The 14,131-nt window shown below is 39.0% G+C and overlaps 1 protein-coding gene across 1 annotated transcript; it reads left to right on the plus strand.

Annotated features, from left to right (window-relative positions):
• The first annotated feature begins 315 nt into the window (after positions 1–315).
• Positions 316–12,594, plus strand: limd2 (LIM domain containing 2). The gene is made up of 4 exons (XM_034143195.1): positions 316–526; positions 8,997–9,041; positions 9,288–9,424; positions 9,671–12,594. Exons 1-4 carry the CDS (start codon positions 524–526, stop codon positions 9,828–9,830), a joined length of 345 nt encoding a protein of 114 aa, XP_033999086.1. The 5' UTR covers positions 316–523; the 3' UTR covers positions 9,831–12,594.
• Positions 12,595–14,131: the final 1,537 nt, after the last annotated feature.

Raw genomic sequence — 14,131 nt, forward strand, 5'->3', positions numbered from 1 at the left:
ATTTTATTTTCACCCTGTCTTAAATGTATTGTCTATGAGTCTCACTTGTTTTTTGTGTTGCTTTTTTTTTTAAAGGGGAGCGGCCAAGATGGTTTCAGTCAAGGAATTGCCTTATCGTGATCAAAATGATTTACCCTATCAAAATATGATAGAATTGAATAGAATAGAATAATCAAAAGAGTACTTCTTCCATCACTAGTTCTAGTGGGGAGGGATAATACACTTAACAGTGCCATCCTTGTTCGATTCTCAGCTGGGATTTGTCCGACAGTCAGTGAATGCATCACGAGCAGACGAGAACCAATCGCGTGCGACATCCTGCTGAAGAAGAAGAAAAAAAAAACGCTCTGTTGAAAATCGAGACGTGAAGCGAAGCAGAGGCTAGAAACTAACCGGCATCTGGGCCAGCAGCGTCTGCAACAAAAGCCTCGCAAAAACCTGCTGAATGAGAGAGCAAATATCCACCTCCAGCAACTGAGTGAACAGACGTTTTGAGCTAGTGTGTGGCAGACAAGAAGCGCAGATGGTGAGTGTGTTTCACCGTGTGTCTGCAGCCTCCCCTCCCTCCTCCCTGCTCTCCTCTCTGCTTCTGTTTTTTGTGTGAGATGAGGTGAGCTGATGATGTCGGTCCGAGGGGGTTAGCTAACGGGGAGCTGTTTTCTTATACATGCGGTGGTGCAAATGATGGATGTTAATGCAGTGTGTATGTAGGTAAAAGCTATCGTAAAGAGCCTTTTATGTTGAAATTAAGCAGAATTGAGCCCCCCGCCGTCGTGTTCCTCAAAATGCTAGCAGTGTGCTCTGCTTGTGTTAACGTGAATTAGTTAGCTATAGCTTGCTGGCTAATTAATACCAAAGGTGGTTTTTCAACCCAGTGAATAAAACATCAACCACAAATCACCCCTGCTAATGAGTTATATTTGTAACAGATAATTAATTTTAATTGTAGGCTACTCCCCAATCAGCCGATTCGTAAATTGATTTTGTGGTTTTAATATCATGTGCCGTCATTGTATGTTGTTGTTTTGTTCAAGCAGCAACCTAAGCTGCTGGGTTTTTTTGTTGTTGAAAATGTAGGCTCCGATCACACAGTGTTACATAAATGTCTTTAGTAAAGCAAGTATATGTACACACACAGAGGTCTGTACTAGGAATTTAACCCAATAGACCCCAAACAAATTATGCACACAAATTAAGGCTAAATCAATTGTATGGCTATTTTAAATGTAGCCAGCACTACCGTATGATATACTTGAAACCTTAAGCTTGTTATCTTGGTTATTAATCTTTTCCTACTTTTGATCTTAATTTACAGATAATATCTAATCTGAAAATCTGGTTATTTACATCAAAATTAAAATGATGACAGTATCCAGGTTTCTGATAATCTCTCTCAGCCACTCCCTTCTGTACCAACACAGACTGATGAGGAACCTAAGTGTGGTCTTCACATGCCACAGTATACTCTAGCTATATGCACACATCTGGGTTTAAAACTAGGATAAAATACTCCAAATAACAGATCACAATTGGGAGACCGAATTCAGTGTGAAATACTCTTCTGCAGCTACAGATTGTCATCTAAGTAATATCAAATGGACAATTGGATTAAACATCTATGTAAATCAGCAATGGTTTCAAAACTATCACCAGTTGGAAGCAAAACATGTGTTTTTTACAAATCTCTTGCCTGTGCTTGTGTTGTCGACTAGTTTACAAACTGCTCTGTGGTCTGGTTGAACCACATTGTATCCATCCAGCGCACCACATTTACAGCAGTCTCTCATTTTAGCTCTGGCATATGGCGGCAAGGCTTAAGTAAATGGTCTTTTTCATTTCCTGCCACTGCCAGTGGGCTGCCTGAGTGTAATTTCAATCTGAGTTGACAGCACAGATTGACACCCTGCTCTGCTGGTTGATTTACGTCACTATTTTGGTGGATGCTGTTGCTGTAATTGGAGTTTTTGTCCAAGATGATTAACAAACAATGCAGATCTAGGCAAAGCACGTTGTACAAAGCTGTGGTTAGGACAAATAGCATTTATTTAGTTTGACCATATGCTATTATTACAAAAATGACCATTAACGACACAAAAACCTGATTTGTTGGGCTCGTCAAAAGGACCATATAAGGGGAGGGGGGATGTTTTCCTGCTGTCAGATGTGCCCAAAAAATGGGTCGCCAGCAGGTCTAGCGATAGAGCTGCAGGCCAAAATGTTCAGATTAATAGTTTTATTGTATAGTCAGGGTGGTTGTGTGAACAAAGGAACACTAGGCCTACTTCATGCCTGCAGAAAATCTATGTTTCTGTGTGTTATTCAGTGGTTCATATTTTTTGGAAGCACTAGTTTTGGCTGCATTGTTCATGTCAGCTGCACATGAACACCACATTGAGGTTCTAGTCTTTAGACAAATCGTCCAATTGCTAATTTGCATTATTTGGTTCCTAAGGGCAATGGTAAATACTTAAAACATTACCCTCACTGTCATTTGTTTGATATATAAACATGTTCTGACATGGTTCACTGCAGTCTACTGAAAATCACATCTCTGATAAAGGTTCAGAACATTAGCATTAATACAGATGTCCAAGCCCATCACTCCCCCCTGTATTTGCGTGAATATTTTCAGTATAAATTGTCTAAACAACAACCATGCATTCCCATTGCTTTGCCTCTCTGTGGCTGTCACCACTGATCTAATGCAGGCTATCTGGTTTGAAAGCACCTTAGGGCGGACTGTTTAGAAAGACTCAGCCAGTAGAGTATCGTCCATCAAAAGACGATGTCCTAGAGTCACATTTTGAATTCTACAAAGCTTTGGAAATCTACACTCTGTAACTTAAATGATCCACATATATCTGGGAAATAACTACAAAGACAACCTTATTGGCGAAAAATGTCTGAATTCCCTCGTTCCTACATCTTTCATTGTCCGAGTCAGCAACATCTGTGGGCCGTAAAGAAGCGTTTAATGAACATATCTCTCATTACAGAGAGTTTTTGCATGCGAGTTTCTTTTAAAGACACGATAGGGCATGTTATTCAGAGTTCTAGTCCCAAGAATTGGGTTGTAAATTGTTCCCCCTCTCCTTCAGTGTGTGATAACATCTGATCAGAAGAAGCACTTGAGGCTGTTTCTTCTCTAGCTTCAGCCAGTTGCAAAAGCCAGCAGCCTCTTACTCTGTCAAGTCACCACAGGCTCCTCAGCACATTCTTTTACAGGCTGTCACTGGTTTTGTTCTTTACAATTTTAAGATGAAAACATAGACAGACCAGCTGTTACACAATACCAACACCAACCATTTGTTATTATGGTCATTGCAGGTGTGGTTTAGGAGCGAAATCGATAAATGTTAAGCAGTGTTTCTTTACAAACACATGTTGTATTTTGCTCTCTGACTTTATTAGTTGTATCTGAATTTACGAGATATTTTAGCATGCAATTAGAATGATCTTTGACACAAATGATCAGAGAACTTAGTAGTTGTTCTTGATTGTGCCCTCAGGCAGCTTCTTCAAAGAAATGAAAAGGACTCGCTGAGCAAAAGTCTGTCAGCAAAACTCATAGTGGTGCAGAACTTATTTTCCGGTGAGCAAAAGTTGCTGACTAATTAAACGTTAAAGAAATCTGTATAATCTTCGCTTTCTGAAAGGGCAGCAGCTTCTCAGCAATGGGTTGAATATGTTATAATCTTAAGTGTTTTGTATTTGCTCAAGTTTGCCTTTTATATCAACAAAAGGTTCACGCCTTTCTTATGATCTTATAAAAGTAGTCTAGACCTGCATCGATTAGGTTGATTTAAATACTCTATGAAGTACTTTCTCAAGCAAAAACTCTGTTAACGGGACATTTTTCACTATTTTCTGACATTCAATTGACAAAATGATCAGAAAAAAAAAATGGTAATCTATAATGAACATTTTTAATAGTCACAGTTTTTGACAAGGTTTTTACAATTGAGCACTTTTGGGCTCTTGTCATACTTCAGCAAAAACAAGTGTTTGGCATCAGCAGACTAAGAAGACATGCAGACATTTGAGACACTGTGACCTCAAGCAAAAAAAAGTGCCCTGTCACTTTCTTGTTGCATGCAGGAAGCTAAAAAAACGGAAGCGAAGTACTGACGGACAAAATTCCCCGACATGCTCCAAAATATGATTACTGCGAACTAGTGTGGCAATCCTCCATCTGCACTCAAAGATAATTTCATCCTACTCTCATCAACAGAGCCTGTCAAGTTTCAAAACCTCAAGCAATACTCACTTCTCCAACACATAAAGGTTTTGTAATTAACCACATAACAATCCTGAGTTTTATTTTCTCCCCAGGCCCCTCTTTGACTTGACTTGCTTTGTCTCTTCATGTTCGGTGTTATTGATGGAAAATTGCTGTCAAGGGGAGCCTATATATCTTAACTGTAGCAGCTGTTTAGTTGTTAGATGGATGGTGCCATGACGTGCGGGTCCAGAAAGTGCAATGCACAGCAGGCTGCTTTTCTGCAAAAACAAAAACACATTTAAAGGGATGGTTTGTATTATTAGAAGTGAAGTTGTTTGAGGTACTTGGTCATAGTCAGTGTATTACTACAATTGATGGTGGTTGGCACGTCCCAGTTGGGAGAAGCACAAAAGTTACACATAAAACAAGCTAACTAATTGATCACACAGTCACAGACCGTGGTAAAATGTGTGTTTTTGGTTTTTGGATAGAATAGGTTTTGATGCTGCCCCCTGTTTCGTTGTGTTTTTTGAAGTATGAGGTTCTCCAAATTTGTTATGCTGTTTTTAACATTCTTAAAATGTTAAAAGAAAACCCTAACCTAACCGAACAAATAAATAAATGAATTCATTTCTAAAAATAAGGAATGAGAGAGAGTGGGAGCCTTGTTTTGGAGTGAGGACATAAGACCGTTGTTAACATAGCGCCTGCCTTTCCTTCTAGGGGCCTGTTGCAGTGAATCGTGCTCACTGTGTGTCCTGAGTGATGATCAAGTGTGAAGATGGGGGGTGGTTGTCTAATTGTGTAGTGTCCATCAGCACAAGGAACAGAGGAGTTACTGCTTCCCTTTTGAACTATTTATGAACATGTTGACCTTTCACCCTCATAGTATGGCTGTGATGTGCGTCAGCAGATAGCCTTTGTAAACTCTGAGATTTAGACAAGAGGGGTCTGGTTCGTAGTTTTGGCACTTGATTTGCTTGCATAACAATGAAGGACTTGCACATGTTATTCCAAAGTTGTTGTGTAAACTACTCCTAAAAATGCTCTGCCTATTACATCTTTTACAGATTTTAAAAGAATAATGACATTTATCTCCCGTCACATGGTGGGTGGTCTGTGGCCTTAGGGAGAAAGGAAGTGAGATTTGTGACAGTAACTGAGGATCCCTCAACACAAAAGAGTAAACCCAGACAGCTCGTTTAGAGCTAAAGAGGATCTGTTAAAGGACATCCTCAGAAATACACATATTAGCTTTTTGCTGAGAGGTAGATGAGAAGATTGATACCATTCTTGTGTCTGTAGAATAAATATGAAGCTGAAGGCCAGCAGCTAGTTTATTCAACATGGCATGCAAACTAGAAGGGAAATGCAACAGCGAGTTATGGTTTTACAGTGAGGATATGTTCCCTACTTATCCTTCAAGGAATTGCTGTGCTTTCTCCTTTTCAGTCGCTAAGATAAGTGCCTGTTGGTTTTGTGGCTTTATATTTACATTACAGACAAAAGAGTGCTATTGATCATTTCCCCAAAAGCTCAGGAAGATCGTGAAAAGACATGTATCTCCAAATGTCAAAGTATCTTTAAAAACCTTTTAAATAAACAAAGGAAACTTGGCCCTATTCTACCAAACAAGTCTGGGTGGTTGCAATATGAACCGACTTGTGCAGGTGCCATTTCAAATTGATGCTGTGAGGTAAGAGTTGAACCTCTGTTGCAAGTAGATTTCAGCACTTGTGTGAAAGTGGTCTTTGTTTGGTAAGAGACACCGCTCTCCAGCTGGCTCTAGCTTCTAGCACAGTGGTATGTCAAATTGCTTCACAGTTAAAACTGTGTTTAGCATAGCAAGCAGTGCTAATGAACTACACGACAAACCTCCTTTATTTCTGTTTACATTGAACACCTTGTTCTGTGTTAATGAAGGCCCCCTCTTCCCACTCACTGGTGTATTTGGGTATCCTTTGTCTCTTTTATTAGTGAGGAGGAGTCTTGAGCTCATTTGTGAGTTGATCATAAAGAGATCATAAATCAATGTTTATTCACTCTGCAACTAAAGCATTCATACAGAATAAGTGGTTGTTTGCTTTGAGTTGAAAGTCAGCTCTGACTCTGCTCTGTCCCTGTGGGGACTATGCAAGATGTGTCATAACAACTTCCTGCCACATTTGAGCTGTTTAGCGGCAATTGAGACTCATGCACATATATGGTAAAAGAAGACAAGATGGCACAACCTCATCTGAATTCTTCCAGGATGCTTGTGTGTTTATGTGCGGAATGCATGCCTACCTCCTAACATGGTAACAAATCTTGCTGAGTTGATGGCAAAAAGCATTGGCAGTTTTGAGCCTTCAATCAGGTCTGTTTTTAAATGTTTTGGCCGCATTAATTACATGATTTCACATGTACAAATATAGCCCTTATCGACCTAATTTCCTTCCTTTTACAGACTCTCACTGATGTTAACCTCCACTACGAACAGACTGTGAGAACTTTACACATTCCAAGTTTCATAAGAGTTTAAATTATGTTGAGAAGATCAAAGTCACGTCAGCTCAGTGGCAGCAACAGGAAGTGGTAGAGCATGCACTCTTCTAGATAACCAGCAAAGTGTGACCTGTCTGCTAGCTTAGCAGCAACATATTCACTGAGCTCAGGAGGAATCTGGGATGAAGAGAAGTCAGTTGGGATATGATTGCATCTACAGGAAGCTGCATGGCCTCACTTAATGAGACAATCGTTTCATAAACATGTCATCCGGTTCTCATAAGTGCCGACAACATCCTCGCTGCTCAGTTGTTAAGTGGTGCATTAAGGTAAAAGGGTCCGATAGTATTCAATATGAGACAACAAACATCTGCCAACCAATCTCTGGTTATATTGGGCTGCGAGAGATGTTCCACATCAGTGAGCAGGACCGCTCTGTCAGCATGGATCGTGTACTAAATACTCATTGAACATTTTGTGCTGATCATGGCAGTGACGTCTTTCAAAGAGAGGTTGACCAAACACCAAGCTGAAATAATGGTGTGCCCATATTTGGAAGGCAGTGTGTGTTTTTTTTGTTAAGTGTTAGATTCAGCCTTAAACATACAAACAGTTAAATGTTAGGGGGGATTTTCTCATTAAGAAGAAGTATCTTGATTGTTAAGATGTTTATCTTGCTGTACTCATTAAAACCGACTCTTCTATCTGTATGTATGTGGGATTAACTGTCAACTAGAGATATAATAATATAACATTTAAATCAACTTTGAATGTGAGTGTTTACCCCTGGGTTTCTTCATTGAACACTAAAATGGTCATAAACACGCTCATATCATCACTGGGGGCGGACAATTTGTTAATTCATCACAAAGCAAGACCTTTCACAATCAAAGAGTGATGGAGCTAAAGATCTCCTTCTCTCTGCAGCTCTGTCAGCAGCCCTTGAACCGCCTCACTCCCCCCCCCCTCACACCACCTCCACCACTTCCTCCTGCTCCAGCCAAACTGCCTTACATAACAGGGTTTTAGCAAAGTCTGCAGTGGACTTTTCCCCTGCCTGAACAGAGGCTGCCCTTCTTCCCCGCACACTGGCTTTTCTATGGCAGTTACCATGTACATGCCTGAATGTCTCTGGCTGTTTATGATCTGCTTGAACTACCTGTTAGCCCAGCTGGAAGATGTGGCTGTTCTTGCTGCTGCAGGGAAGCTCGTGATAGTGCAGGCTTTTTTTTTTTTTTTTAACCTTCTTAACATTTCCAGCGCCTCAAGGGGAAGTCTTTCAATTCCTCCTGTCATCAGAAACCAAACTGTAATTACCAGACACCAACAATGTGCGGGAAAATGTGGTGACCTATGTTATATGGCAGCCAGAGAATTAAAGAGTAAACCTACAAGTGAAATACATGCTTTCTTATGTTTGCCGATTGCAAAGTTACGATGATAAAGACTGGCAGACTAGGTGAATGTGTCACTGTGAAATCTCTGGCCATTTCTAAGTGACTTCATGTGATGTTGCCCTGTGAATTGTCTTAACTTAGAAGACTGGTTCTTAGCTGTTCTGCTATGTTGAGGGCAGCCCCATGCAGAGTGTCCCACAGCGCAGCTCACATGCCCAGACAGAAGGCACCTGATCCTCTCCCAGGGGTGCAAAGTGACAGATGGAGCAAATAGAAAGAGGCGGGGGGTGAGAGATTTAATTGACAATACCAACACAGGAATGAAGGTAATAAGAGGACAGTGAAAAGGATATTCTTCGGCTCTTGTGACGTTCTTCTGTTGGTTGTTAACTTAACTACATATTTTTTTGGAAGCAGACTCAGAAGATTGTATCACCCAGGTTTCCTTTAGAAAAAAACAATTTTGGATTAATGTAGAAAACAGGCTCTTAAAGCATAAATGTTATGGCCAATATTCAAAAAGCTAATATTTGGCTATAAACAAAGTACACCATGGAGGCATGACTGCAACATCACCACCACTTAAGCTTCCAATGTGTAATTTGATTTGTGCACTTACCTCTTCTACAAAAGCCTTTCCTCCTAGCATGATACATTGATCTAAGTTGGAAAGTTTACAAGAGAGTGTGAAAATATCTTAAGCTTTTGTTAACCAAATACCTTATTTTACCAAACTTCATTCGATGTGTTTAAAAAGGATCATTTGTTTACAGGTTTTAAGACACAATGCTGCAGAAATTATTCATTGAATATCCCCGAAGAACATAACAGGCATCATTTCACACATTTGAATACATTTGTTTACCGGTTTGTTTTTCTGTTTGTTCATCCAGGACACCAGGAATACCACTGAAGAGAAACCTGTCCAGCGATCCAAGGTAAATATAAGCATCGCCTGTCTCTTCTATCTCATTCCTCATGTGTATGCTCTGATCTTTTTCTCTGAGTGTCACTCTTGCCCCACTACACATTCATCAGCCTTTTGATCTCAAAACAGAGTAAAGGAACTCTTTCCTGGGGTTTGTGTCTATTGTAAATGCCAGCTTTCATCTCGCTGAGCATGGAGGCCGAGAACACTGCCTGTTTGTGTGTCTGGTCGTAACTCTGTATGTTTATGTGCTCAGTCCTTCAGCTTTAAGACCCAAAAGGAAGTGTGTTCATCATGCGAGAAGACCGTCTACCCGATGGAGAGATTGGTTGCCAACAACCTGGTCTTCCATTCAACATGCTTCTGCTGCAAGCACTGCAACGCCAAACTTAGGTAAATGTCATTACTATTTTTGGACTCCTTTAAAACGTAGTAATTTCCCCGGGTGGTCGTGGTTGTACAGTGTAAGATCAGTGTATTTTATGAATGTCAAGTATGAAGGCATCATTGTTCCTATTATTTCCTACTTTCCTATAATTTGCATATGTGGTCTATGAAATTGTTTGTTTACATTACTTTCTTCTTCTCCTCTCACCTTCTGGTTTTTATATAACTGTTGTATTCCTTCTCTCCCTGCAGTCTTGGAACCTTTGCAGCTCTTCAGGGTGAATTTTACTGTAAACCCCACTTTCAGCAGCTGTTCAAAAGCAAAGGCAACTACGACGAGGGCTTCGGACGCAAACAGCACAAAGAGCTCTGGACCGCCAAGGAGGGAGATAATCTAACAAAGACGGCATAATGATACCTGCCTCACTCCATCCATGCCTCTTCTTTTCCTCCTCCTAACACCTCCAATACATCACGATGAACACATGCCTCATATGCTGGGGCACTGTTAAATCACCCACACGCTTACTCGCTTTTTAAATACCATCAAAACAGATACAGGCACAAACAGGAAATGACTGGCCAGTCATTATCCATACTATTTTAAAATGTAATTTTGGGGATCATTTTTTGGGTTCAATTTAATTGATATCTATATTTTCCTTTTTTATTCCCCAATTTCCCGTTTGGAGTTGGTAGTTGATTGTGACCAAAAGCCTTCCCCGAAATGGGGAGTATAATCAAATTAATCACTTTTCTTTTCGTATTCTTTTGAAGAATTTGCACCGTTTTATTTCCTTTTTAATAAGTAAACTGTATGCTCAGGCAAACATTTCAGAGGCGCTAAAGAGCATCCCTGTTTTGCAGTAGAGTATACACTCAGGTCAATTTTCACCCAAGGATTAAAAAAACACACATAGTTTCACTTATTTAAAATACACAAATCATAATAATACTCCTCGATATTGTGACTTTGCTGTCAGTTTGCTAGGTTTCACATATTTGAGGAACAAACAGGGTACAGAGTACTGTAAAATAACCTCGCACATCAGCAACAACTCACCTCGTTTTAGTTCCATCATTGTTCGCTTCATCCCGTGGTTTGTTCTTATTTTATTGACCACTGTTAGTCTTATCCTTGCATGTTGGGATGACTGGGTCTTAATAGCCTTATCTTATGACTGTATTGATCTTTTGTGTCGTGAATGATTTTATTTGTTTCATTGATGCATAGCTAATCACTTTTTAAGGTTTTTGAGAAGCTCCTGAGTTTGGATTTGATTTATGTCGTGGCATAAGATAATCCTCTCTGAGCTTTTATTGATGGTGGAAATTTAATGGAATTCTCAGTTTGTGTTTTGTATACTATCTGTACGTAGAGCTGTAGTTTGTGATTTAGTGAACATTCCCCACCCTACTGTACTCTCGTCTTGCACATATGACCACACATGATCACCGGACAAGATAATCACAGGGAAACTGAGGCCTCGTCCGTAAATATCCCTCACTCCGGCAGGTGAAACATCTTGAGAGGAGCTGTAAACATTTGGTTGAATTGATTATTACATTTGTCACAAACCAGGTTGTTGAAGGACAGAGCTTAAGCCTTGCAGGAAACCACAACATTGTATTCCCTCATCATTTCATCACAGTCAGTTGTTGTCTTGTTGTGATTTCTCCCTGTGTTGTATTTGAGAGTGCTCATATAGCTGGACAGTTATTTTATGGTGGTCATAGAGGGATCCAATTTAGTCAGTGTCTTGAACATCCATCGTTTTGTTACCCCCAGTAAGTGTGGACAGGTTAACTTTTTAAATAAATGCCTTCCTGTTCTAATCTCCTGTCTTATTAGCTAAATACATCTTAGCGCCTGGACCTATTTCTTAGTAATGAATTTAAAGAAGGTGGCTGAGGTAGGGTTTGTCACAGTATTAGTCCCCACTGTGCTCCTGCATGCTGCATGCAAAACCCATTGCGGAGCACCCCCTGCTGGGGAGAGTGTGACAGTAGTGTCTAGTGAGAAAGAAAGAAAAATGACTTGCCCCTCAATTCAACTTAGCCTTTTATTCAAAGTTTTTGAAAACGTTGCCTCGGTCTCCAGTGCAGCTGCACTCCAGACATTTTTATTTATTTTTATTTTATTCCAAAAAGAGAATTTATCCACATTACACACGATTTACTCTTTATATTTCATTCTATACAAAGAATGAGTCAATAGCCATTCAAATATCTCATAAAAGGAAAATGTCCGAATACCACTGAGACTTGTCTTACACTTGATTGACACAAAATGTAGTTTTTGTGACTGAAGGTTTACTGTGAATTTCAGCATGCTGTGCAGAATTGAAACTTAACTGAAACATGGATGGATATATCTGCTACTTTCTTTCTTTCTTTCTTTTAAAGAGAAGCCTTAGGAATAAATTGCTGACCTTATTACTTTTTCAAATGAGCACACACCTTGACGAACAAATGTCCTAATGCCTTTTCAGCAACAGACCAGTTTAGTTTAGAGGCCCACTCTTAAACATAAGATTACGTCACTCAACCAGCAGCCATTTCCCCCATCTAACCTCTTCTTATCCACATAAATGTACAAAGTTCTGTATTTGACGAATATAAAATTGTCATCTGAAACCCTGAGAATGCTTTAAAATCAAGAGTAATGTATCTAGAAATGCTGTCTTTGTCATTCTCTGTAAGCAGTTCGCCAAGGTACAACTGCAGAATCTGTGAATTGCAACTTCTCAGTGTAACAGAGCAGACTCTTAACGCTGGTGCCAAGAGGCTCAGGTGAATGATTGCAGACTAACGTCATAAATGTTAAACCTGTGAGTCATTTCATTTGTGTGCTTATGTTGTTGAGGACTTACGTTTCAATGCTGTTGTCAACGAGACATTTTAAATGTATGCATCTTTGAAAATGTATTCTGTGTTACAGACTTGACTTGTGGATTGAGGTGGCCTTACAGCAAAAGGACGCTTGGACTGTGTTTTCAGTCGTTCTCCTCTCTTCTCCCTTCTCTCTGTTACTTAGTTTGTTATGAAAGTGTAACATTTTAAAATGTAAGCGCCCCCCTTTCTACGCCTATATACACAATCATTTTGTGCATTTTCTTTCTTTTTCTTTTTTACATGCTTTTGGAGAAAAAAAATAAATGCTGGTGTTGATTTAACTCCGTGATGTTTGTGTTTTAATTAATGTAAAGATAAATCCTTGAATTCCAAGGACAATAAGGACTGAATCTCTTGATGCGAGAATATGACAATGTCCAGCTCTTGAATTGTTAAATTCCTGTCCGTTTATTTCTACTTTTAGACGCTTTATAAGTTCCGATTTTGGCTTAACCATTCATGGTTCCTGCTTCCCCATGTGAAGATTTGCTGAAATTCTGAATGTGTCCCTTTGGGTTCTGAGTAATTAGGATATAAATTCTCACTTTTCAGATTTTTTTAGAAACCAAACAAAGAAATAAAAAGAGATAAACCTGTGATAAAAATGTCCATTAGTTGCAGTCCTATAACAAACTGTTAGAAATTACTTAACCCTTTCACGCATAGAGGCTACTACAGTGGACAGCTTTTCAAAAGGTGTTTTCTTGTATATGCATGGGTTTTGATGGCATAGTTGCACCATCAGCCACTACATAGGACCCTATTGCATCATCCCATACACTGCTACTCAGTGGAAAGTCAGTGCAAGTGCATGATAAATGTCTCTAAACCAAGATGAACGACAGAAAGCCAGATGGACCAAGTCACCTGCCGATATCCTGCCAATCCTTTCATGGAAAGCGCTCCCTGCAGGTATAAAACATTTGGTGACATCAAGTAACAACTAAGGAATCATATAATTCATAAATAGTCAAAGTATTGATTATATGTTTGCAGGAAATCATGATTATTCGCCTGTCCACTAAAGTGGACGTCATGCATCACTGGCTATATTTCAACTAAAATTCATACTGTTACTGCTACTGTTCTTCTTGAAAATACTTCATTTGCAATATCTTTTTGGGCCTTAAATATATATACTTAAGTTATTATAATGTAATTTTAAGTTTGCACATCTTTATTTATCATTTTTTCCAAATGTACAAGTTTTAAGTTTAGACTTTTAACCCATATGCGAGTGGACATATAAAACATTTTTTTTCTAAATTTGAAAAAACTTAAAGTTAAAATCTTGTTTTTCATGCCCCAAAGGCAATAAAAACACTTGGTAAAAAAATCCTGTGAGGCTTTCATAATTCATGCATGAAAGGGTCTAACTACAACAGTAAAATCATGCTTTAACATAAATGCATTAGTAATGATAATATAATGATATATCTTATTGCATGATAGTCACAGAGGACATTTTTCAACATTGAGTAAAGTCATTCTTTCTATTTTTTATACTTTTTCATTTTAGCTTCCATAAACCTCATACTATTTTTTCATTTTTCTATTGATCTGTAACTTGTGCTGCTACAACATACAAATTATCCCAATGGGGACCAATAAAGGCTTATTTTACATTAGACCTTAAATGAAGATTACTTGTCAATGCATGTTATATACTTTTACCACAGTATTTATGAACTATGAAATTAGTACTTTTAGATCTTTCATTTTATTTGCAACAACACCTGTTAGGCCCCAAGCCTGTTTTTCAGGTCTCAGGCTCGAAAATGAAATTTCCAGAACAAATGACCATAACTACACTTCTAA

The sequence above is a fragment of the Trematomus bernacchii genome, unplaced genomic scaffold, assembly GCF_902827165.1.
Source record: "Trematomus bernacchii unplaced genomic scaffold, fTreBer1.1, whole genome shotgun sequence".
In the NCBI taxonomy this organism is placed as follows: Eukaryota; Metazoa; Chordata; class Actinopteri; order Perciformes; family Nototheniidae; genus Trematomus; species Trematomus bernacchii.